This window comes from Antechinus flavipes, chromosome 2, assembly GCF_016432865.1.
Source record: "Antechinus flavipes isolate AdamAnt ecotype Samford, QLD, Australia chromosome 2, AdamAnt_v2, whole genome shotgun sequence".
In the NCBI taxonomy this organism is placed as follows: Eukaryota; Metazoa; Chordata; class Mammalia; order Dasyuromorphia; family Dasyuridae; genus Antechinus; species Antechinus flavipes.
The window spans coordinates 121,410,141-121,432,580 of record NC_067399.1 but is presented as its reverse complement, the minus strand read 5'-3'; the positions used below and the strand labels follow the sequence as shown (position 1 = coordinate 121,432,580).

The 22,440-nt window shown below is 36.2% G+C and overlaps 1 protein-coding gene across 2 annotated transcripts in view; it reads left to right on the top strand.

Moving 5' to 3' along the window:
• The window catches only part of CDS2 (CDP-diacylglycerol synthase 2), a 62,366-nt gene extending 41,851 nt beyond the window's left edge, over window positions 1-20,515 (top strand). For both annotated transcript variants that reach the window (XM_051975452.1, XM_051975453.1), the window contains 11 exons: window positions 197-293; window positions 913-1,010; window positions 3,668-3,807; window positions 4,787-4,845; window positions 5,389-5,471; window positions 10,296-10,383; window positions 12,775-12,843; window positions 17,468-17,620; window positions 18,237-18,356; window positions 18,754-18,857; window positions 19,194-20,515. In XM_051975452.1, coding sequence (XP_051831412.1) covers window positions 197-293; window positions 913-1,010; window positions 3,668-3,807; window positions 4,787-4,845; window positions 5,389-5,471; window positions 10,296-10,383; window positions 12,775-12,843; window positions 17,468-17,620; window positions 18,237-18,356; window positions 18,754-18,857; window positions 19,194-19,335 — 1,153 coding nt within the window. In that variant the 3' untranslated portion in view covers window positions 19,336-20,515. The remainder of the gene's footprint in view (window positions 1-196; window positions 294-912; window positions 1,011-3,667; window positions 3,808-4,786; window positions 4,846-5,388; window positions 5,472-10,295; window positions 10,384-12,774; window positions 12,844-17,467; window positions 17,621-18,236; window positions 18,357-18,753; window positions 18,858-19,193) is intronic.
• Window positions 20,516-22,440: the final 1,925 nt, after the last annotated feature.

Sequence of the window (22,440 nt, the reverse complement as noted above, 5' to 3'; positions counted from 1 at the left end):
CCCACCTTCTTTGAAGGTGTGCCAGAGTTCTTGACCTGGAGAAAAGATTTTCTCCTAAAAAAAAAAAATGCTTATTTTCCCTAATCATAGATATACCCATCAGAAGTGAGTGATGTAAGAAGGATTTGATTCTGGGTTCTACTTATGTGTGTTTAGATCTCTTTCTTTGTACCTAAATGTATTTTCTCTGTACTAGATGGAAAAACTGGTGGGTGAGAGGTATCCTGACTTTGGCTATGATTGCCTTTTTCTTCATCATCATCTATTTGGGACCTATGGTTTTAATGATGATCGTAAGTAGTATTTGCATGTTAATGTAATCTGACCTTGAATTCCATATGGTCTGTCATCTTATTGTGAGACTGATTTGATTTGGAGATGAGCATGCTTTCAGAACTCAGCCACAGACATTCAGTAAATATTAAGTGCTTCCTATGTGCACAGCAATAAAATTAAGAGCCTTTTAGACTTCACAGGGCCTTTGTTTCCTCTTTAAATAAGGGCTTCAATCCTCCTAGAAAGAGGTTTAGGTTTGAATTAGAGAATTGTTATCTCTAGTGAGAGGAGCAACTACATTAAGGAAACCCTGAGTTTTTAATTTAAAAATAATTTTTAAAAAAAGACCATATTTAAAATAAATTAAAAAAAAAAAAAAAGAGAGAGACAGTTGCCCAGGATTTATGGAGGGAGACAAATGAGAATAGAAGTATCATTTGTAGATCTGAGCAGGTCAGATCTTTGTTATGTCTTATTTGCTGTTTAGCCAATAGTTTATGTACTGATTTAAAGTTTTGCTCTCCCCTTCACCACCACACAATCTTGCTCTTTCAGATTATAATGTTGGGGTAGAGGGGAGGAAGTTGTTGAAAACATAAAGCATAGGAAATGATTCCATTCTTCTGTGTCTTACAGGTTATGTGTGTTCAGATTAAATGTTTCCATGAGATCATCACGATTGGCTATAATGTGTATCACTCTTATGACTTACCTTGGTTCAGGACTCTCAGTTGGTAAGCACTCTGCCCTCCCAAGGGCATGTAAGAACCCTGAATAACAAATTAAGGACTTTGTTGTTTCCCAGATAGTTCACCAACAGCTACAAAGGTGTGTAGTGCCCTTCTATTGGTAGGAAAGTATGCTTCTGCTTCATGGGAGCCAAGGAGCCATTAAGCAGCTTCTACAAATGTCAATTTTAACTCAGAAGGAACTTAACTGGTCATATTTATAGCATGGAGTATGTTTGGGCTTTTTATAGCATCTGCTTAAGAAACTAAAATTTTCTGATCACCATAATTTATCTGCCAAAGTTTAGAAGACAGATGTTGAACTGGGAGTCAGAAAATCTGGGCTGTAATTCCAGTTCAATTTTTAACCATATTTGTGTGAATAGGAGCAAATCAGTTCTTCCTCAGTGCTATTCTCTATTCCCTTCTTCATGTCAGTCTTATTTTTCTTTTTTGTAAAATAAAGTCATTGTTATAACTAGACTAAGATCTTTTCCAGTCCAGGACTGAGATTTTTAGGTACTAATTCCTTTTAATGTTCAGTCTGCTATCAATTTACTTTTAGACACTCAATTGGCTTCTCCCATTGGGCTAGAATTTAAAGATTCAGTATTTTATCTTTTCACAAAGTTACTGAAATATATATACAAGATAATAAAACTTAGAAAGAAAATCTGCACAAATCATAGTGGGCAGTGGCAGGCCACTGTGAAAATTCCAAAATTTCTTCTTTCAGAGAACAATCTCCTTTGTGATTCATTAATTAGGGGCATTCCCTGGGTCTTATGAATAAGCTCGGGGGCAGGGGGACCTATAACCATGGAGTGACCAAAAGGAGATGGGGATAGTGTCACTAATGGACCAGGATGTGCATGGACAAGGTATTTGACCTTTCTGTGTCTCCTCATTTGTAAAATGAGTGTTTGATGATTCCTTCTAGCTGTGTGAAAGTATGCACGCATGTGTGCGCATGTACACACACAATAGTTCAGTGAATCAAAGTACAGAAATGGCAAGGAAGCTTGGGTGGTTGGTTAATGAGTTGACAAGTTCAGGTAGAAGAACTCTATAGGGAGAACAATGGTAAAGAAGGTAGATTGCAGAGTAGGTTAGACCCAGAATGTGGAGGGTCTGAAATGCTAGTTTACATTGTTATTCTGATTTTTGTATTCTTGCTTGTTTGGAAGCTTCACAAAAAAGATTAAGAGCTGAAAATTTAATTTGTAGGATCAGATTATTCAGTATTCAGTAAATATCTATGATAAGATCCTTGCAGTCTTGGACCTTATAGTCTAGTAAGAGGACCATCACACATATGTCAAATAGATTATAGTATGTTTATCACATAGAAGTGATATTTATCATGAAATATAATTAGGTACAAAATGGTGCTATGTCAGCATCAAGAGAAAAATTAATTTTCAAAATTGTATTTTGTTATCAGGATTAGAAGTGAAATTTAAGTAGGGCTTTGAAAGATGGGAAGAATTTATTGGGCCAAGAATAGGTGTAGAAGAAGGTAGAAGAACATTCCTGTTATAGGATTGCCGAAGATGTGTAATAGAACCTATGGATGTTCAGGGTTCAAGATAGTAAGTCTGTCTTGGAAGGACCACAAAATAGGTGAAGTGAATCAGTATTATAGAAGGCTGAAAAAATAAGGAGATGCCAGATTTTAAAGAGAATTGAATGCCAGAAAGGAGTTTAAATATTGCTAAGCTGGCAGGAAATGTCCACTGAAGAATTTTAGTCAGTAAGAGAACTAGATATATTCTTAAGGAAAATGGCATGAAGGTATAAAGGTTGGAATAAGGATGGGATGATTTCTGAAGAAGTTTATTGCAATAATCTGGTGGTAATGGTAGCAATGAAGCATTGAATGGCAATGAAGGCCTCTACCTTGATAGTTGTATTGAAAACAGAGAAAGAAGGAAAAATATAGATTTTGGGAAGAACTGACAGGATTTTTAATAAGTGATGGATAAGAAGGATATAGAAAGGGAAAGAGTCAAAGATTGATTCTGGATATAGGCAACTGGAAGAATAGTGGTATCATAACTGAGATCATAAGGAACAAAAGTTGTTTTTATTTTTCGGAATACATGTAAAGATAGTTTTCAACATTCATCCTTGCAAAAACCTTGTGTTCCAAATTTTTCTCTCTCCCTCTCTTCCTCTACCTCTTCTAGACCATAAGTAATCTAATATGGGTTAAAACATGTGCAACCAGGAAGAGAAATTTTTGAACAAAAAGATTAAAATTTGGGATCTGTTGAGTTGGACATGTTGGTGATATCTTGAAAGCAATTAGAGTTGTAGTTCTGAATTTCAGAAGGAGGTCAGACAGGACTGAAGAGCTAGATTTGGGAATCATTTGCATAATGGCTAATATTATTTGCATAGAAGTAACAGTTGCATAGAGGTAACAGTTGAAGACTGCAGTGAATAGAATTACTATGGAGTGTTCCCAACTGAAAAGTTGAGAAAGACTCTAGGAAGCTGGCAAGCATAGTTTTTCCTGTCCCCAAATACAGGAAACTAGAACAAAGAAAAATGGGACATCTGTTGAACATCTTCCTGCATCATTGTCTGATTATTTCAGTGTAAGGAGCATGTTGTAAGTCCCTCTTTTTCCATGGAAAGCAACTTTTCTTTGTTTGCAGGTACTTTCTACTGTGTGTGAATTATTTTTTCTATGGTGAAACAGTGACTGATTACTTCTTCACTTTGGTCCAGAGAGAGGAACCTTTGAGGATTCTCAGTAAATATCATCGTTTCATTTCCTTTGCTCTTTACCTAACAGGTAATTAATTATAACTCACTTCACTAGTCCTTAGTTTTTGTCATTTGTAGAGTCTGTTGAATGGAAATAAGGCAATCTAGACAGGAGAAGCATGATATAGTAGAAATAATTTGATACCAAGATTCAGGAAATCTGCGTTTCAATTTGATTTTTGAAATTCATTAGTTAGGGAATAGCTAAATGGTACAGTGGATAGATCACTGGCTCTGGAGTCAGGAGAACCTGAGTTCAACTGTAGCCTCAGACACTTAATTCTTACTTGCTGTGTGAGCCTGGGCAAGTCTTAACTCCAAATTCCTTGACCAAAAAAAAAAAAAAAAAATTCAGAAGTGACCACAAGCAGATGATATAACCTCTCAATCTCAGTTTCTCTCTGTCTAAAATAGGATTATATTTATACTGCTTTTCTGAAAGATTCATTGTAAGGAAGTGCTTTGTAAACCTTAATAGTGCTTTAAAAATTTAAAATTACTAACAGGAATAATTTAATATAATATTGGTTTTTTGAAAGTTTGGTCCTCTTCATGCATAAAATGAAGGGGTTGGACTCAGTTTCCTTGCAACTTTAAAGGTGAGTGTATAAATATGCAATAAATGAACATGTAAATAGATTTCTTTGTGTATAAAGAATGTATATACATGTAAGTATGCACAAATTTGATGAAGCTTGGCCATGGACTTTTACCTCCAGAAGAGAAGATAAAGCCAATGTCTAGAATACCAGTACAAACAGCTAAATCTTGTATAGCAGCATAAACAACATCTTTCTAATGAGAAAACTGCTGAAAAGAGTATTCACGTGACTGAGCCCTACATTAGTGGTAATGCTATTTTTTGTCTTGGGCCTTTGGAACTAAGCTTTGAGATGTTGCCAGGAATTTAGCTGAAGGGCCACTAAGTACTGATGATGGAAATAATTAAAAAAGATGAGTCTAGGAAATGACTCATCCCTATCTTTGTTTTCTTTTTTTCCATTTAGGGTTCTGCATGTTTGTATTGAGTCTTGTTAAGAAACATTACCGACTCCAGTTCTATATGGTAAGAGGAAATGGTGGATTACAAGTGGGGAGAGGCAGCTTTAGTGCTTTTTAGATTAAAGGAGATTCAAGGATGGACATTCAGCTAATTTTTTCTGAATTTCAACTGTAAGGCAACTCAGTATCCATAAGCACTCCTCCATTTCTAAGGCTTTTGGAGCAGATAACACGATGGGAGAACATCTTATAAATTGAGAGTGTTTAGAGCTGCTTAGTCTCTTCAATCAGATGCTATTACTTAGTGTAGTATGTAGGACATATTTCTTGATGCCCCTCTATGTAATTTGAGCAAGTCATTTCATTATAAGAATTTTTCCTTGATTTGGCCATATTGCTGATCTCAGGTGTCTTGAAGGGAGATAAAGGGGAGAGGAAGTATTGAAGGGGGAACATTGTGAATAAGAGCTCAAGATACAGACCTATACCTCTCAAAGGGAGATATTCTATTTATAATTCATCACAGCTTTCTACCTAAGTCTGTTCTCTGAAATGACTTTAGTGATGGACTGGAATCTAGGATACTTTTTTTTTCTCTTTCCTGTAGTTTGGTTGGACTCATGTGACTCTGCTTATTGTTGTGACCCAATCTCATCTCATTATCCACAACTTGTTTGAAGGGATGATCTGGTAAGTTGGAGCAAGATGGATATGTGTGAGTATGTGTGTAGGTGGATCATGGGAATGGAAGGAAAAACAAGTCTTACTTGTGAAATGTAACCTTGACTGAAGAAAAATTAGCGGGCATTGGATGTCCCCTTGAATATTTGGATCAGGTTTCAGATCATTTCATTTTCCTACAGGAATCCAGATTCAAAGTCAAACCTGAGGCACCCTGCTAAACATTGCAGTTGCAAAAAGAATCCTCCCCTTCTCCCCAAATGGCTTTTCTTCTCAGGGAGCTCATGTTCTAATGGGGAAGACATGTAAATAACTAGATACATATAAGATATAGGATAGATGGAAAGATAGAGCAAAGGGCACTAGCAGCTGGGCAACTGGGAAGGGCCTGCAGAAAGTGGGATTTGAGATGAATGAAATCAAGAAAGCTAAGAGATGGAGGAAAGTAGGTAGAGCATCTTAAGTGTGGGGAACAGCCAATGTAAAGGCCCAGAGGACAGGAGATAAAGTGTTATGTGTGAGGAGCTGCAAATCTGAGTTGGACAATTCATGAAAAAAAAAAAAAAAAAAGGTGGGCATTCAACAATAAAGACGTGTTTGAAACATTTTTAAGAAAAAAACCAGAACTGAAGAGATTATTTGTTTTTTGAGTACTCCAAACAACAGACATGTAGGGAAAGGGAATAAATGCATCAGCCAAGGACAGTAACAGCAGCAGAGTGACAGGGAGAGATCAATAAAAAACTTCTTTCTTAATGTACATAAGGAGATAGGGTTAAAGGCAGAAGTTAGTTGGAGGTAATAGTGAATAGGTGGGTCTGAGCCATTATGGACAGAATCTGATCATACCTTGTCTGCAGATGAATCAGGTTTTTTCCTATGGGACTACATTACAGCATGGAAAAGTGTACATAAAAGGGGAAAAGGGGAACAGGGAACTAGAAATGTTGGTTTTGTGTTGGAGTCAAATCAAGGGCTAATAATGAAGGAAAAGTGACTTCTTTGGTGTCATAGAGAGAAGAGCCTACAGAGATGTGTGGGTAAGGAGGAAAGAGGAAGGATTGTAAAGTGGAAGAGAGAAAAGGGGTTTCATTGATTAATAATGCTGGGGTAAAAAGATGTTCTGTGAAGGGAAATAGGTACCTTTTGCTTATGATGATCTAGAAGATTTGATGGTTGAAAAATCTACTCACCCTTCTTTATGAAATAACCTGGCTTCTGGGGAAATGGGAAACCATGGAGACAGGGAAAAGACCTTGAGGAAAATGGGGATAAAAAAGTAACTAGAAGAAGTTATAGATCAGTGGTGGGTTGTATAATTAGATGTGTCATTGGGGAGAGACCCTTCCATGGGGCAATATCCTCTCTGACTCCTGCAATAATTGGCAATATATTGAGAGTAAGACACAATGGAATTCATGGGCCAGACTCTAAAGGTGGTGGTAGTAACTGTTTAAAAGGGAGAGTCTTGGAATGGATGCCTTAGAAATAATTGTATGAGAAATACAGAAAAAAGAGATAATTATAAGAGAATGAGAATCTAGAGTAAACAGATGAGTAAGAAAAATCTTTTTTGGAAAGGGAGCAAAAATGAAATTTAAAAAAATGATTAGGATTAATTGATGGAAAGAAGAGAAAGAAGGAATCTATTTGACTGAGAGGAAATATAAGGGGGAAGAATTACATAACCAAATAAAGACAGAAGAAAAAAAGGAAGTAACAAATAAAACCCTACTGGGAAAGGGATAACAAATGAGAAAAGGGGATCAGGGCTGAGGGAAAGAGAACCAGTGAGGACATGAACACCTTAAGAGAGAGTAAGATTAAGTAACTGAAAAAATAGAGTACTATATTTACAACAGAAGAGGAGGAAATATCTTAACTTGAGAGAAAAAAATAACGGTAGTATTAGAGACAGGGAAGGGGAAAAAACTCACCTAACTCATAACCTTAAATATGAATGGGTTAAATAATCCAATTAAATGAAAAAGTGACAGATTAGAAAAGAAAAGAAAATCCTACAGACTGTTTCTTAAAAGAAACACATTAAAAAAATACACAAAGTAAAATTGAGAGGATGGAATTTTTTTTTTACCTGTGCATCAGGTAAATCCAAAAAAGTAGGAAGTAGGAATTGCAATCATGTTATCTAACAAAGCCAGATTCAACTTCCTGAGTTCAAATCTGGCTTAGAGACTTAGTAGTTTATGTGATCCTGGACAAGTCACTTCACTCTGTTTGCCTCAGTTTTCTCTTCTGTGCTAAAAAGGAAATGGCAAATCACCGTAGTGATTTTACCAAGAAAATTCCAAATGAGGTCAGGTAGAGTTGGACACATCTGAAATGCCTGAACAATATCCCAACAAGAATTATAAATAAAGTACATGCCCATCAATGGGGACAAATTGTGGTACATAAGAATAACTATATATAACTAATATTGCTATGTTCTAAGAAATGGTATATGATAACTTCAGAGAAACATGGAAAGTTCTATATATGAATACGGAAGTAAGGGTCAAGAAAACAATATACAAAATAACTATTACAATATAATGGAAAGTACAATTGAACATCAGAAAAATCAAAAGTAAATTTAACAAAATTATAAACATCAAATGAAGAGATATGACAGGACTCCTCCAGCCTGCCACTTTAGACATTTCACATATTTTTGGACTTTTTCAATGTATTGATCAATTATACTGATTTATTTTCTTTCTAAAAAATACTGTTTGTCATATGGGAGGGCTCTCTGGAAGATAAGGGGAAGAGATTTATTTATTTTTTTGCTGAGGCAATTAGGATTAAATGACTTGCCTAGGATCATACAGTTAGTAAGTATTATGTTTGAGGACAGATTTGAACTCAGGTTCTCCTGACTTCAGAGCCGGTGCTCTATCTACTGTGCCATCTAGCTGCTCCAAGAAGAGATATTTGGGATGATAACTAGGATGATGTAAGAAATAATAAGACATCAATAAAAACCTGTTTTTTAGAAAGTTTGTTGCAATAGGCCTAGAAGGCCTAAAAGCAAAGTTGTGGTTGTATGAATAGAGAAAAGGGGACATGTGAGAAATAGTATAAAGGTAGAAACAGGATTGGGCAAGGTTTGCAGACTTGGTTGACTGGGAGAATGATGGTGCTCTTGTCTCTAATAAGGAAATTCAGAAAGTGAGAGGGTTTTTGAGAAAAGATAGTAAGTTCCCCTTTGGATATGTTAAGCTTGAGATGTCCAAGAGGAGCTGGAAATGTATAGCTGTAAGCTCAGTAGAGACTGAAATTATCTGCTGAGAAATGTTCATTGAGCTCATAGGATCTGATGAGATCTCCAAATGAGTTAGTATGGAGAGAAAAGAGAAAGGGGCTGTGGGTTAAGAGGAGAAACAAAAGCGAAATAGTATTTTAAAACCCAGAGATGAGAGGATATCCAGAAGAGAATGGAAAAACAGTGTCAAAGATTGTAGAGAGGTTAAGAAGGATGAAGACTAAAGAAAGGCTTAACAAATTTGGCAGTACTAGATTGAATAGTTGTGCAGAAACCAGTTTTAGTTGAAGGATGAAGCAAGAATGAGAGGAGAGGGAAGTGAAATATCAAGTAGATTAGTTATAGAGGTGAGGAAAGAGAAGAATTTAACTAGTGAGGATGGTGGGATCAGTGAGAATTTTCAAAGGACAGAGGAGACATTTTATATTTAAGTAGTAAGGAAGGAGCCAGTAGTAGCTAGGGAGAGATTAAAAATAAGAAAAAGGTGAAAACTTTGGGATAATGGTAGTTGATTGTCCTCTCTCTGGATGTGGATGACTCTCTCCATCATAAATCTGTTGGAATGGATCTGAATTACTTCACAATTGAAAAGAATCGAGTGTGCAAACCTCACAGACTATTTGCTAAGTTACAGAATAGTTTTGTTCTGTGTTAATGGAAGGAATATTCATAACTATGAATTTGTAGATCCTTATAGTGTAAAAGTATCTCAGATATGTTAGTCATTCCATTTTGGTCATACTTGTGTTGCTGATGAGGGGATCAGAGATGATAGCTCAAGGGAGAGAGCATCAGAACTGATATGGCCAGGGCCACTTTTAAAAATATTTTTTAGAGGAAAAGGGACCCACACGTGCAAAAATGTTTGTGGCAGCCCTTTTACTAATGGCAAGAAACCGGAAATTGAATGGATGCCCATCAGTTGGGCAAGGGCTGAATAAGTTATGGTATATGAATGTTATGGAATATTATTCCATAAGAAACGACCATCAGGATGATTTCAGAAAGGCCTAGAGAGACTTATATGAGCTGATGCTAATGAAGTGAGCAGAACCAGGAGATTATTGTACATGGCAACAACAAGATTACATGATGCTCATTTCTGATGGAGATGATTCAGGCCAGTTCTAGTGGTCTTGTGATAAAAAGAGCCATCTACATTCAGAAACAGGGCAGTGGGAGTGTGGATCACAACATAGTATTTTCACTCTTTTTATTGTTGTTTGCTTGCATTTTCTTTTCTCATTATTTTTCTTTTGGATCTGATTTTTCTTGTGCAGCATGGTTATTGTGGAAATATATATAGAAGAATTGCACATGTTTAACATATATTGGGTTATGATCTAGGGGAGGGCATGGAGGAAGGGAGGGGAAAATTTGGAACAAGATTTGGCAAGGGTGAAACTATTCAAAATTATGCATGTGCTTTGAAAAGTAAAAGTTTTAATAATAAAAAGAAAAAAAGATATTTTTAAAAAACAAATGTTAGAGTTATGTATTCTTAAATTTTCTTGACAATTTGCTAATGGTGCTTCTGGTTTCCTTCCTTTTTTCATTCTTCCTAGGTTTATTGTCCCCATTTCATGTGTGATCTGTAATGACATCATGGCTTATATGTTTGGCTTTTTTTTTGGTCGAACTCCACTCATCAAGGTGAGAGAATGTTTTTTGTCTTGAAATATCACAGGGCAATTCTTTCAGTAGGAAAAAGTTGCCTTTGGAGATAGAAACTTTATTGATTTTTTGAAAATCTATTTTTTATTCTGAATTTAGCAAAGATAAAATAAAATTAGCATTTCCATATGAAGTACAAAATAGAGTAGAAAAAGAATTATGCATGAAACTGAATTTGTATTATGTCCATCTTCCTTTTTTCTGTTAAAAATATAATAAATTCAACATGTAACTTTCAAACTCTTGCTTGTCTTATTTCCTTCTGTTCTCTCCTATGTGCTTAAAAAAATATTTCAATGACCCTCATTACTTTGACCTTTTTTCCCTTTGGGTAACAATATTAGGTATAAAGCTGAAAGGGACATTATAATTCATCTCTTCCAATACTTAAATTAAAAAAAATTGTTGTTATTGTTGAAATTGTTCTTTTGGTTCTACTTATTGTAGTTATGCAAGTTTTCCCAGGCTTCTTGGAAATCTTATCTTTTACAATTTTTTCTACAGCATTATAATATTCTCTTTCATTCACATGTCATAGACTTTTTTATCCATTCTCCAGTTAATGGGTATGGCTTTAGCAATTTTTTTTAATCACTATGAAAAATATTTCTATAACTATTTTTATACATATGGATCTTGGTCTTTTTCTTTGATCCATTAGGCTATAGATCTAGGATTGGTACTGAAGGATAACTTTTGAGGCATAGTTCCAACTTGTTTCATAGAATGGTTGAACCAATCCACAGCTTTTCCAATGTATATTATGTGTATTTTTTTCCTCTGTAGCCCTCTTGCAGTATTTCCTTTTTTTCATCTTTGACAATTTGATGGGTATGAAATAGAATTCTAAAAGTTGTTTTCATTTCATATCTCTCTAATTATTAATGGTTTGGGAGCATTTTTTCATGTATTCTTAATAGCTTAGATTTCTTCCCTTGAGAACTGATAACATTTGGCCATTTATCTAAAGGGGAATAACTCATTTTTAACATAAAAATTTATATATGTGTGTGTGTGTATAATATACATATATTATACACAAACACACATATATGTATGTATATATATATATATATATATATATATATACACATATTTTAGATATGCCTTTTATTAGAAAAGTTTTATTAGAAAAATTAGAAAAAAAGATTTTTTTCCCCTAGTTAACTTTCTTTTCTTATTTAAACTCCATTAGTTGTGTTTGTAAAAAAATGTTTTAATTTTATGTAATCAAAATTGTCCATTTTATGTAGAGGGCTGAAACTCCAAAAAGGTGTGCTTGGATCAGACAACTGAGCACTTAAGTCTACTTTTCAATGTGAGATAATGACTCTTAGCATATATTTGGATAAATAGCTCTTCTCACCATTCCTGCTTGTTGAAGGTTTGGTGTTAAAATAATCTAGGCAGGGATTGGAGGGTGGAGGGAGAGAGGCCAGAGTCACTTGGTAGTAGGAAGAGGAGGAGAGAGGATGGTAACTCTGGACTCCAGGATCCAGGAGACATCTTTGGCAAGTCTCCTGGCAGTTTGCCTGTTGCTTTCACTTCTCCCCCTAAAGATCAAGGACTTTAATTTATCCTGACTCTGGCTGACCTTGATGTCCTCCAGGAAGCTAGCCTATATTCTACAATTTTATCTCCTGATAACCTTTTTGGTCATGAACTCTTCCCCTGTTCATAGTTGTGAAAGGTATTTTCTTCCCTGTTCCTTTAATTTGATGTGATATGATATGATCTTTCTAATCTAAGTCATTTATCAAGCTCAAAAGAATTTTCAAAAGAACTGGAGACAAATATTTGTGAGTCATTTGCATAGAGATGATTTCATCCATTGTCGAGGGAGATAGTGTATAGAGAAAAGAGGGGAGGGCTGAGGACAGAACCCTAGTGAACACATATCCATTTAAAAATATCAAAGATTAAAATCTAGTGAAGAACTGAATGGTCAAAGATAGTGGAGGAGCTATGAAAATTGTTAAAAAAACTGAGGGAAAAGAAGTGATAACAAAGAGAAAGGGAAATGAAACAAAAAACAAAAACAAAACCATGGAGTTTGTTAATTAGGAGTGTTAGTGTCCTTGGAGAAGTTTCTTTAGGGTGGAGGAAAGAAGCTAGATTGTAACAGTTTGAGGTTGAGTAAGCAGTAACAAAATGTAAGCTTTATTCTTTCTAAAAATTTGAACTTAAAGGGTAGTAATGAAATTGGATAGTTCTGAGCACATTTTAAAATAAACTTTAATAAATATATAAAGTAGAAAGGGAGTCATTAGAGGTATAGACAAAATCAAGTTATGGTAAATATGTATAGGATAACAAATAATGATACTAATCAAATCTTACTTTCTTGTTCCCCTCTTCCCCCAACTGCAGCTTTCTCCAAAGAAAACATGGGAAGGTTTCATTGGAGGATTCTTTGCCACTGTGGTGTTTGGGCTTCTGGTAGGTAGTTGACAATCCCAAGTGTTTAAATGTTTGTTGAAGTATTGTAGGTTTTACGATTATTGATCATATTAGTGTCTGTGAGGTGGCAGGGGTGCCAAGTGTTCACCTCCAGGTACAGAGGTATGTAATGGAGAGGTCAGCAATGTCAATCTTGCCTCTAATGTTTGCGCTTACCTGCCCATCACTAAAATGGAGACGGTGATAGCACTTACTGGGTAAGGTTGTTGTGAGGATCAAATGAGACAAGATATGTAAAGTGATTTGCAAACTTTAAGACATTATATAAATGTGAACCATTTGTCTCTCAGGTTTGCATTTTGTAGACAAAGCAACTTGTGAAGCCCTTCTCTGGTAGAGTAGGTCCATATCATAACTTTGAAGCCACCTGAATCTGTCAGGAAGCAGATGGCTAAAGAATGAGCTGCCTTTTAAGGTGACAACTGCCACAGCCCATTGCCAGAATATCAGTAAGACCTTGAGAGAGCTGCTGCAGCCGCTAACTACTGTGGGGTCACAAGAGTGGATCACTTTCTTGTTTACTTTCCTACCCCAGAATATGGCATGTTCCCGTCTTTAGATACTTTGCTCAACCCTCTTATACTAGACAAAGCAATCTTATGTCTTTAGGCAGTCAGCTCATTGAAAAGAAGGGTGTTTAGGGGAGAGATATGTGGGTGTGGTAAGATATTAAAAGAGAAGGGTAGGAGATTATGGGGTGAGTGGGTAGGGGTATCCCTGTGCTGCCCTCTCCTGGCTCCATGTAAAAATGCATCTGTATTTAATAACCAAGATTCCACTTCTGAGAAGTACTCTGATTAAACTCCCACTTTTTGGAGAACTGTCAGAAAAATGATGTTCCTAAGCAGGGAAGATTTCATCTTTTAGGGGCTATTCTAAATTCCCCTCTCAAGTCAGTAATAATGGTTTTCCCATAAACGTCCATATAGTATTAGAGAGAGAGAGATATAAGATGGGAAAACAGGGCTGGATAAGTAGATTTGAGAAACATTAGTGTCAAGGTGATTACTGAATCCAGGGAAGTTGATGAGATCCAAAATCTAGGCAACAGGATGAACTAGAAGTCTTTATACTAAGTAGAAAATTTAACCTCATAGTCTTCACTGAGTTTGGGCTGATATCCATACCTAGAATGTAGCTCTTAAGAGGTATATACTTTAGACAGCCAGTGGATATGGTGGATAAAGCAGTGATTATGTAGTCTAGAAAACCTGAATTCAAATCCTGCCTCACATACTTACTAGCTTTTTGACTCTGGGTTAACTGCACGTTGGACATCTTGAACTGGACATCTCCTAGAGACATCTTAAACTTGACATGTCCAAAACGGAATTCATTACTTCCCCAAAAAACCTCTTCCTTCTTCCTAATTCTCCAAAGTAATTCTTACTTTGGAAGGTTACATTAAACTCCCAGTCTCCCAACCTAGCATCATGCTTGACTCCTCTCTCTTACCATCCACTATATCCACTCTGTTATTAAGGCTTGTCAATTTTGCCTCAATAATTTCTCTCAAATATGCCCCTTCTGTCCTCTAACACTGCCCCCATCCTCATGCTGGCTCATTACCTTCTATCTGGACTGTTGCAAGAGCTTGCTCATTGATTTCTTTCTTTGCCACAAGTCTCTCCCCATTCTGGCCCATCACTCAGCTGTTAAAGTGATCTCCCTAAAGTCCAGACCTGATTATGTCAGTAAACTCCAGTGGTTTTGTGTCATTTCCAGGATCAAATGAAAAGCACTCTGTTTGGCATTCAAAACTCTTTACAATTTGGCTCCATTCTACTTTTCCTTTCCAACTTCTCCTTTCTGTATTCTGTAATCCAGTGATGTAGATGTTCTTGTTTCTTTTCTTTTCTTTTTTTTTTTTTTTTTTTTTTTTTTTTTGCTGAGATTGCTGGGGTTAAGTGACTTGCCCAGGGTCACACAGCTAGGAAATGTTAAGTGTCTGAGGCCAGATTTGAACTCAAGTCCTCCTGACTTCAGGGCTGGTGCTCTTCACTGCACTACCTAGCTGTTTCCATTGCTGTTTAAAAAAGTTCTCCCTCTTTTTATTTCAATAGTTCTCCCTCATGCTTAGAATGTTCTCCCTTTTCATTTCCTCCTCATGCTTCCATGATTACCTGCTAAAATTTCACCTTCCACAAGAAATCTTTCCTGGTCCTACTTAATTTTTACCTTCCTTCTTAATTATTTCTAATTTATGTATCTATACTTACTTGTTTACATGTATTCCCCAATAGGGAATATTCCCCAATAGCTCCTTGAGAGCAGGAGTTATCATTGTTGTTTGCTTTTCACAAACAGCACAGTGGCTGGTCCCAGTAGGCACTTAATAAATGTTTATTGGCTGATGGACTACATTTGGGGCAGTGATTTTTAGAACTGATTCTTTTCCTGATTTTGATCCCTGTATGAATGAGGACCTTTTTTTTTTCTTCTAAAGAGTGAAAAAATCTTTTCAAGTTTTTGAAATAATGTCCTTGTAGGAAGGGAAGTATACATGCATCTGTGGTGTCTTGCCTCATGTCACTCCTTCAAGTAGGCCAGGGGTTAATCAGGTTCACTAGACTACTGAATGCAGACAGTATTTCTCAGAGCTTATACTTAGTAGATAGTTTCTTGTCCAGATAGTAAAAGTTTTGGAGTGAGTTTAAGTGACCTATCCTCTGCTAAAACTTTAATATTTTATCATAATGTGGAAATAATCTTGGATTTTAGAAAGTAAGATCATTCTTATCCTTTCCATTTTGGATGGGATAGACTATGTCTTATAGGATATAGATAGGTTATGATCTACAGATTTTATTACATTAGCTTTCCTCCAAATCTATTTTTCTTTCAAAGTTCTTTATTTCTGACAAAGATCCCAAAATCCTTTAAATCACCCAGGTTCACAACTAGTCATTCTTTGACTTAAGCCATCTATCCAATCTGATGTTGTCATTTCTACCTATACAGCATCTCTTGTATCTGTCTCCTCCTCACTACTCACACATTTACCACTATAGTTCAGGATTATCGCAGTAGTCTACTGAATGGTCGCCTTGTCTCATCTCTTCTCTTCATTTCATCATCCGCATGGATGCCAAAGTGACTGTGTCACTCCTCTGTTAAAACTCCATTGGTTGGTTCCTTGTTTGCTCTATGATGATCTCATCCATTTAATTGCTTTTTTGTGTGTGTTTATGTTCACAGTAATGAGTAGAGTTGTACATATGTATCACATAAGTAAGTACATATATATGTACATATAAGGGATGTGTGCTCAAAAAATTTTATTGGTAAAGATGTTCAGTTGAAAACAGTTTGGAAACCACTTGTTTAAAGAATCAGCTTAATGGAGTAAAAGTAGGCTGTTACCACATCACTGGCCTCTAGATGATGAATTTTTTCTGAAGCAGTTCAGGAGGACCATCTCCCAAGATCTAGCACTGACCTGTGTTCCTGGAAGGGTGGCCACACTGAAGAAGCAACAATTAGGAACAAGGAACATGCTGTTGTATAAAACCTCAGATTATCTTCTGAGTGCTCCCAAAGGGAAGCTTTGGTCCTAAAGCTGGAGGTGGCACGATAGAGCCCTGGGCCTAGACCACTTGACCAAAATTCCTCTCTGGCCTTGGACCCATACCAGTTGTGTAATCCTGGGCAAATCACTTGGTTTGATGGGATATATATGGTGGGTAAATTTACCTTGTTGAGAGGTAATTAGTATATGGAGTGAATAGAGGGCAGTAATTACTGTGTTGATACCTAGGAGGATGAGTGAGAAATTAGACCAGGAGAATGAAGTTATAACTATTAGCTCTCCTAAAAGATTAATGGAAGGGGGTTGGACTAGATTAGCAAGGCTTGCTAGTAGTCATCATCTCTTTCTTCTTCAGTTTTCTTAATTTCCTTCCTTTCCCTTCCTCTTTCCTTCTTTTTCCTGCTTTCTCCCTCCTTCATTCCTTCCTTCTTTTCTTCTTTCTCTCCCTTCTTTTTTTCAGTGTGCATGAACAACATGTTTATTGTGATGGAAGGATTTTGTATGAAAATAAGAATGGGTGTTGTTGCTATTTTGAATTCTTTTAGGTTATGGGCATGAGAGGTGTCCTAGTCTAGTGAATAAATTAATGGATTTGGAATCAGATTCTACCACTGCTCCTGTGGGAATTTGGGAAGTCACTTAACTTTTCAGTGCCTCAATTTCCTTATTTGTAAAGTGAAATTGTTGGACTAGACAGTCTCTAAGCTTCCCTTGAACTCTCAATTTATCTGTTTTCATTTTGGAGTTGGATGCCATTAGTGTGTTGAATGTCATGGATAATGAGTGTCTTAAGAATTTGAGAAACAAGGTCCGTATAAATTGAAATCACCAGGGGTTAGTTGCCAAAGGATGAAACTTGAAGTGGTCCCTGAAGGACTGGTAGGATCTGGAGAAGAGATAGGGAGATCCTTCTTGTACATGGACTTGATTAAATGGGTAAGTGAGAACAGTTAAAGTATGGAAGAGTTGTGGGTATATATGTACATTTTGGGGTCAAGATCATTTTGGAAGCCTAGAGGAAAGATAAATTGTTATAACTGTCATTAACTTGGTGCTCTTTTTCTCTCCAAATAGCTCTCCTATTTAATGTCTGGATACAGATGCTTCATCTGTCCTGTGGAGTTCAACAATGACACCAACAGCTTCACTGTGGATTGTGAACCCTCAGATCTCTTCAGACTTCAAGAATACAACATCCCTTTGGTGATCCAGTCCATCATTGGCTGGGTGCGTCTCTTTTAATTTGGCATGGATCAAACCCAACTAAGATCATCTATTTGGTTGGTAGAATAAGTGAGGGTCTTCTCCACAAAAATTTCCCAAAAGGTATGAAGATGCCAAACCAGAAAAGGTGCCTATCTCTATAGTATAGTCAAGGCAGGTTCAGTGCAAGGCTAATCCTTTTCTTAAACTCTTGCAACATTCCCTCTCCCCCCAATTATTTAAAATGACATGGAAGTATACATGTATCTGGGGTGTTTTGCATATAGAAGGCATTTAATAGTTTTTTAATCAAATGTTGGAAGTCCTTTAGCTGAGGAATAAAAAGGCATCTTAGAACTATTTGTCAATTTGTGTAAGAAATATCTTTTAGTAATTCCCAATTAATGATTATTCCTTGCTCAGAGTCTTTGAAACAAAAGGAGGCCAAACATTATTTCTCTTACAAAAGAAAAAATTACAGGAAACATAATTTTGGTGTTTTATTTTATTTTATTTTTTGTTTTTATGTTGGTGAGCTTTTGCACATTGAAACTGCAGACCTGGCAAAATTAACTTATTTTAGCGATGATATTAAAGAAATAAAATAAAAACTGAAGGCAACCTCAACTTTCTTTTGCAGAAAACAGTCCGAATGTATCCCTTTCAGATCCACAGCATTGCTCTTTCCACCTTTGCCTCCCTCATTGGCCCCTTTGGAGGTTTTTTTGCAAGTGGATTCAAACGGGCCTTTAAAATCAAGGTAGGAGAACCTCTTTTACTTTTTTGATCTTTCCTCTCCCCAAAGACAAAAAACCAGTCAGGTTTTTTGAATTCAATTGGCCTTCATATTACATGTTTTGAATTTAATTGGAATCACTCAAAGATTTTTTTTTTTTTTTTTTTTTTTTGCAATTGTTTAGCAAATGGAGTTTTGTGACTGGCTGTTTAGTTTGTCTGTTTTTAAAAGTTCCTTTGCCACAAGCCCCATTATGTTCATTTGTCTTTTATACTTATGTCTTTGCTGTCTTCTAGGGAAGAGGACAAATGCTTAGCGTTTTTCTATATTGAGGAGTAGTTGGGTATGTGAGGACTTTTAGGTAGGTATGTGATTATTTTGTTGAATTTAGATTGACAAATTCTTTCCTCAACTCTGGTAGGACTTTGCCAACACCATTCCCGGCCATGGAGGTATCATGGATCGCTTCGACTGCCAATACCTGATGGCTACCTTTGTTAATGTGTACATTGCCAGTTTTATCAGGTAATACAACTTTCCTTCTTCATCCAGTGAAGGTTCTTTGGATTTGGTTGTCCAGTTTGCTTTTACAGCATTGAATTTTTAGTATGCCAGACATTTTCCTAATCACTTTTGAACATAAAAACATGTCTCATAGCCATATACAAAGGAATTTTTGGGATTCACTATGCTGCTTACTTACTGCTCCCATGCGGCTCTTGTGATGAGTTTTGATCATTTTTTGTTTAAGAAATTAAGCCATTGGACATAATCATCTGATAAAAGTTCCTTCAACCCTTAAATCGTTTCTTTTTTTCTTTTTCTTTCTTTCTTTAATTTTTTTTGATTTTTTTCTTTCAGGGGACCTAATCCAAGTAAGCTGATTCAGCAGTTCTTGACTTTGCGTCCAGATCAGCAGCTTCACATCTTCAACATGTTAAAGGCTCACCTTATTGACAAGGGGATGTTGACTGCCAGCACTGAAGACCAGGAGGCAACCTAAAAAGAGGACAGTAGGATCAGAACTGAGCTCTAGGGCAAGTCTTCAACTCAGTCCCAGCTTGTGTGACGTTTAAGACCATTATAAGACCTCATTTCACTGTTTTCTTTTTTTTTTTTTTTTTTGTAGAATTATTTTTTGTGCTATGGGTTTTAAGGAACAAATACCTATCTATATATACATACATATACTCTATATGTGTGTTTATATGATGTGACTAAGTGTGTAAATCAGAGCTTTGAGTTGGAAAAAAATCACAGGAGTTAAACCTATATGGGTTTAAGCAAAATAAAATACAGAATCCTCAAGATTGGGGCCATCTGTTCCAAGATTTATACTGTTGGATCCAGGGCCTTTAAATTTAACAGTGCTTCTGTCTTTTCTTTTTGGAGAGCAGAGCCATCAAATATGGGCTGATGGCCAGACCAGAGAGTAAATTTCGCCCACTTCTGCAGCTTTTCTAGATAGTCTAAAACTCATGCACAGCCCGAATTACTTTGCAGTCACAGAAAGCTTTCACCACAAACCATTTTCAAGTTCCAGCATCAATTCTGGAATGAAAGCAAAGTTGTCCTCTGATATGAAAGGAAAACATGGTGTTTGATAAAGGTTTATTTATTGAAAAAAAATATTAATGAGATGACATTTCATTTAAGAAATCCCACTTTGAGTGAGCATTATCATTATTTGATTTTCACTTTTGCTCCAGTGCACCTTGGAAGATGTCTTTCAGTTTTAATTAAAAGCAAACAAGAAACCATGGAGCATGAAAATTGATTTAAAAATAAAGTCTGGAAGGGGAGAATGTCCACACAGTAGTGTTTCACCTGTCAACAAGAAAGCATACCTAGCCCAAATATACAGAGTTTCTTACATTATTAGATATAGGCCCTAACTAGAATAGCATAGCTCATTCTGTTACTCTTCAGGGATAATGTCACTCATGTCTGTCTGCTGTATTTAAGCTGGAGACTTGATGCTGCTGAATCATTTCTGTTGATTTTGTGTTTTTCTTTGAGCAAAGAATAGGGAAGGATTGGCTTCTAGCTTGTGGGCTCTTTGCTTTTATCTTTTACTTGGTTGACTTAAATTGTACTTGTTGCACTGTTGGTGTCTGTGTAAATATTCACCAATATGTTAACTATTATGTGTCTCATCTAAATGGAACCCTGCTGCAAACCCAGTCTGAGTCCTTGAGAACCTTTATACAATTCTGAATACCTTGATAGTTAAATGCATAATCAGTCTCTGACATTGGTAATGTCAGCCTACTTTGTCTTTTCCCAGAGGTCTTAAAAAAGAAAAAAAAAAGTTGTAACATTTTTTTCTTCTTGAGTACAGGATAAAATTGACAGAAGAGACAAACTTGTATCTCTAAGCCTGGAGATACATCCAGGCAACCAAAGGTGTTTCTGGAGGGAGAGATTTTGGTAGTCTGATGGAGGAGGTTCAGATCACACTGTGTCAGTGCGGTTCACTTGGTCTGTTGAAAATGGAAATGTGTAATGTGTTTTTAATTTCCTTGGCACCTTGGTCTGTTTAGCTGTGTCTTTTACTAGCTTTGTCTATCAATCTGTAGTCATTAGGCCAAACCACTGGGGCCTTGGCACAGGCCAAACATCTTACTAAAGACAAGTGGGTATTGGCTGGGAGAAGCAAAGCTGAGATACAGCCTTACATGTGTGGAATAAAAGTAAATTGTGTGTGTGTGTGTGTGAGAGAGAGAGAGAGAGAGAGAGAGAGAGAGAGAGAGAGAGAGAGAGAGAGAGAGAAAGAAAGAGAAAGAAAGAAAGAGAGAAAGAGAAAGAGAATGAATGAATAAACAAGAACACATCAGTATTTTTTTTCTTTAGTGCCAAGACCTCCTTATGAGGTATTATGCTACAGTGCAAGGATTTTGGAGTCTGAAGATCTGTGTTTTAGTTTTCATTTGCTAGTGTTCTAATTTGTAAAAAATAATTTATTTTGCCTGAGACTTGGTTTTTTTTATCTATAAAATGAGAGGTTTGGAATAGGTGATCTCTAAGGTTCCTTCTATTGCTTTAAAATGTTCTGATTCTGGCTGGGCAAAGATAAAATACAAAAGGTTGCTTTTGTTATCGAGTTATTTTCTGGCATCCCAAAATAAACTTAGTCAGAGCCTAAATCTCTAAGAGGAAAATCAACAATGGATTCTTGGCTTTGACATTGGAATGACGTTAAATATATGTCTGAGAATCAGACTTATTCATTCTGGATTTGGTATATTGGTTGGCATTCTTTCAATGATAGAACCTTATTTACAACTCAAAGAAGGAAACTTGAAATGATATCCCTAGGAAGACTGTGTTAAAATAATCTTGATAAGAAAAGAGAATCTGACAACTCAAGTGATACTGGCACAGTTAAGTGAGTTTTTCCTTTTTTCAGTAAAATCTCAGTGTAGCCTGGACAAGGAGGACATTTTGACTGTACTTGGGGATTATTGTAGGGCTTGGTATGGTAAGCCCTTAGGCGAAAAGTAAGATCATGGCATAGTTTTTGAGGATGGCAAAATCATAAGTAATAAACTTCTGACTGAAATGACACTTCTAGATTTTCTGTAGAGACATTGTTTTTTCCTTCTGCTTTTATCCCTTCTGTCAGAGTTGCTAACAAGTAACTTAATTGAGATTTATTTGAGCTTCATATTTCGTCTTCAAAAGATATGTGATTTCAGTAGTGTGAGTGTTCATCCACTATAGATCTCAACCCATAGAGATAAATATTTTCAAGCCAAGTCAACTTGTAAAGCACCTCACCTCTTGACTAGTCTCTGATGGAGTCTCCTTTAACTTATCTAGTCTTGAACTTAAATGGTTTGGGGATGATTGATATACAAGTTTATGGTTTAAATCTTTATTCAAAGATGTTTCAGCTTTAGGAGGGCTCTGTCAGAATTTATAATACATTGGCAATAGTGCCTGAGAACCCAAAATTACTCCCATAACTTGATGTAGGGTTCAGATAGAACCCTCCTCCTGTAGGGATTTACCCCCTTAACCCCCTAGAAGTACCATTATTAAACACAGCTATCCTTCTCGCTTCAGATGTCTCTATTACATGAGCCCACCATAGTCTCATAGAAGG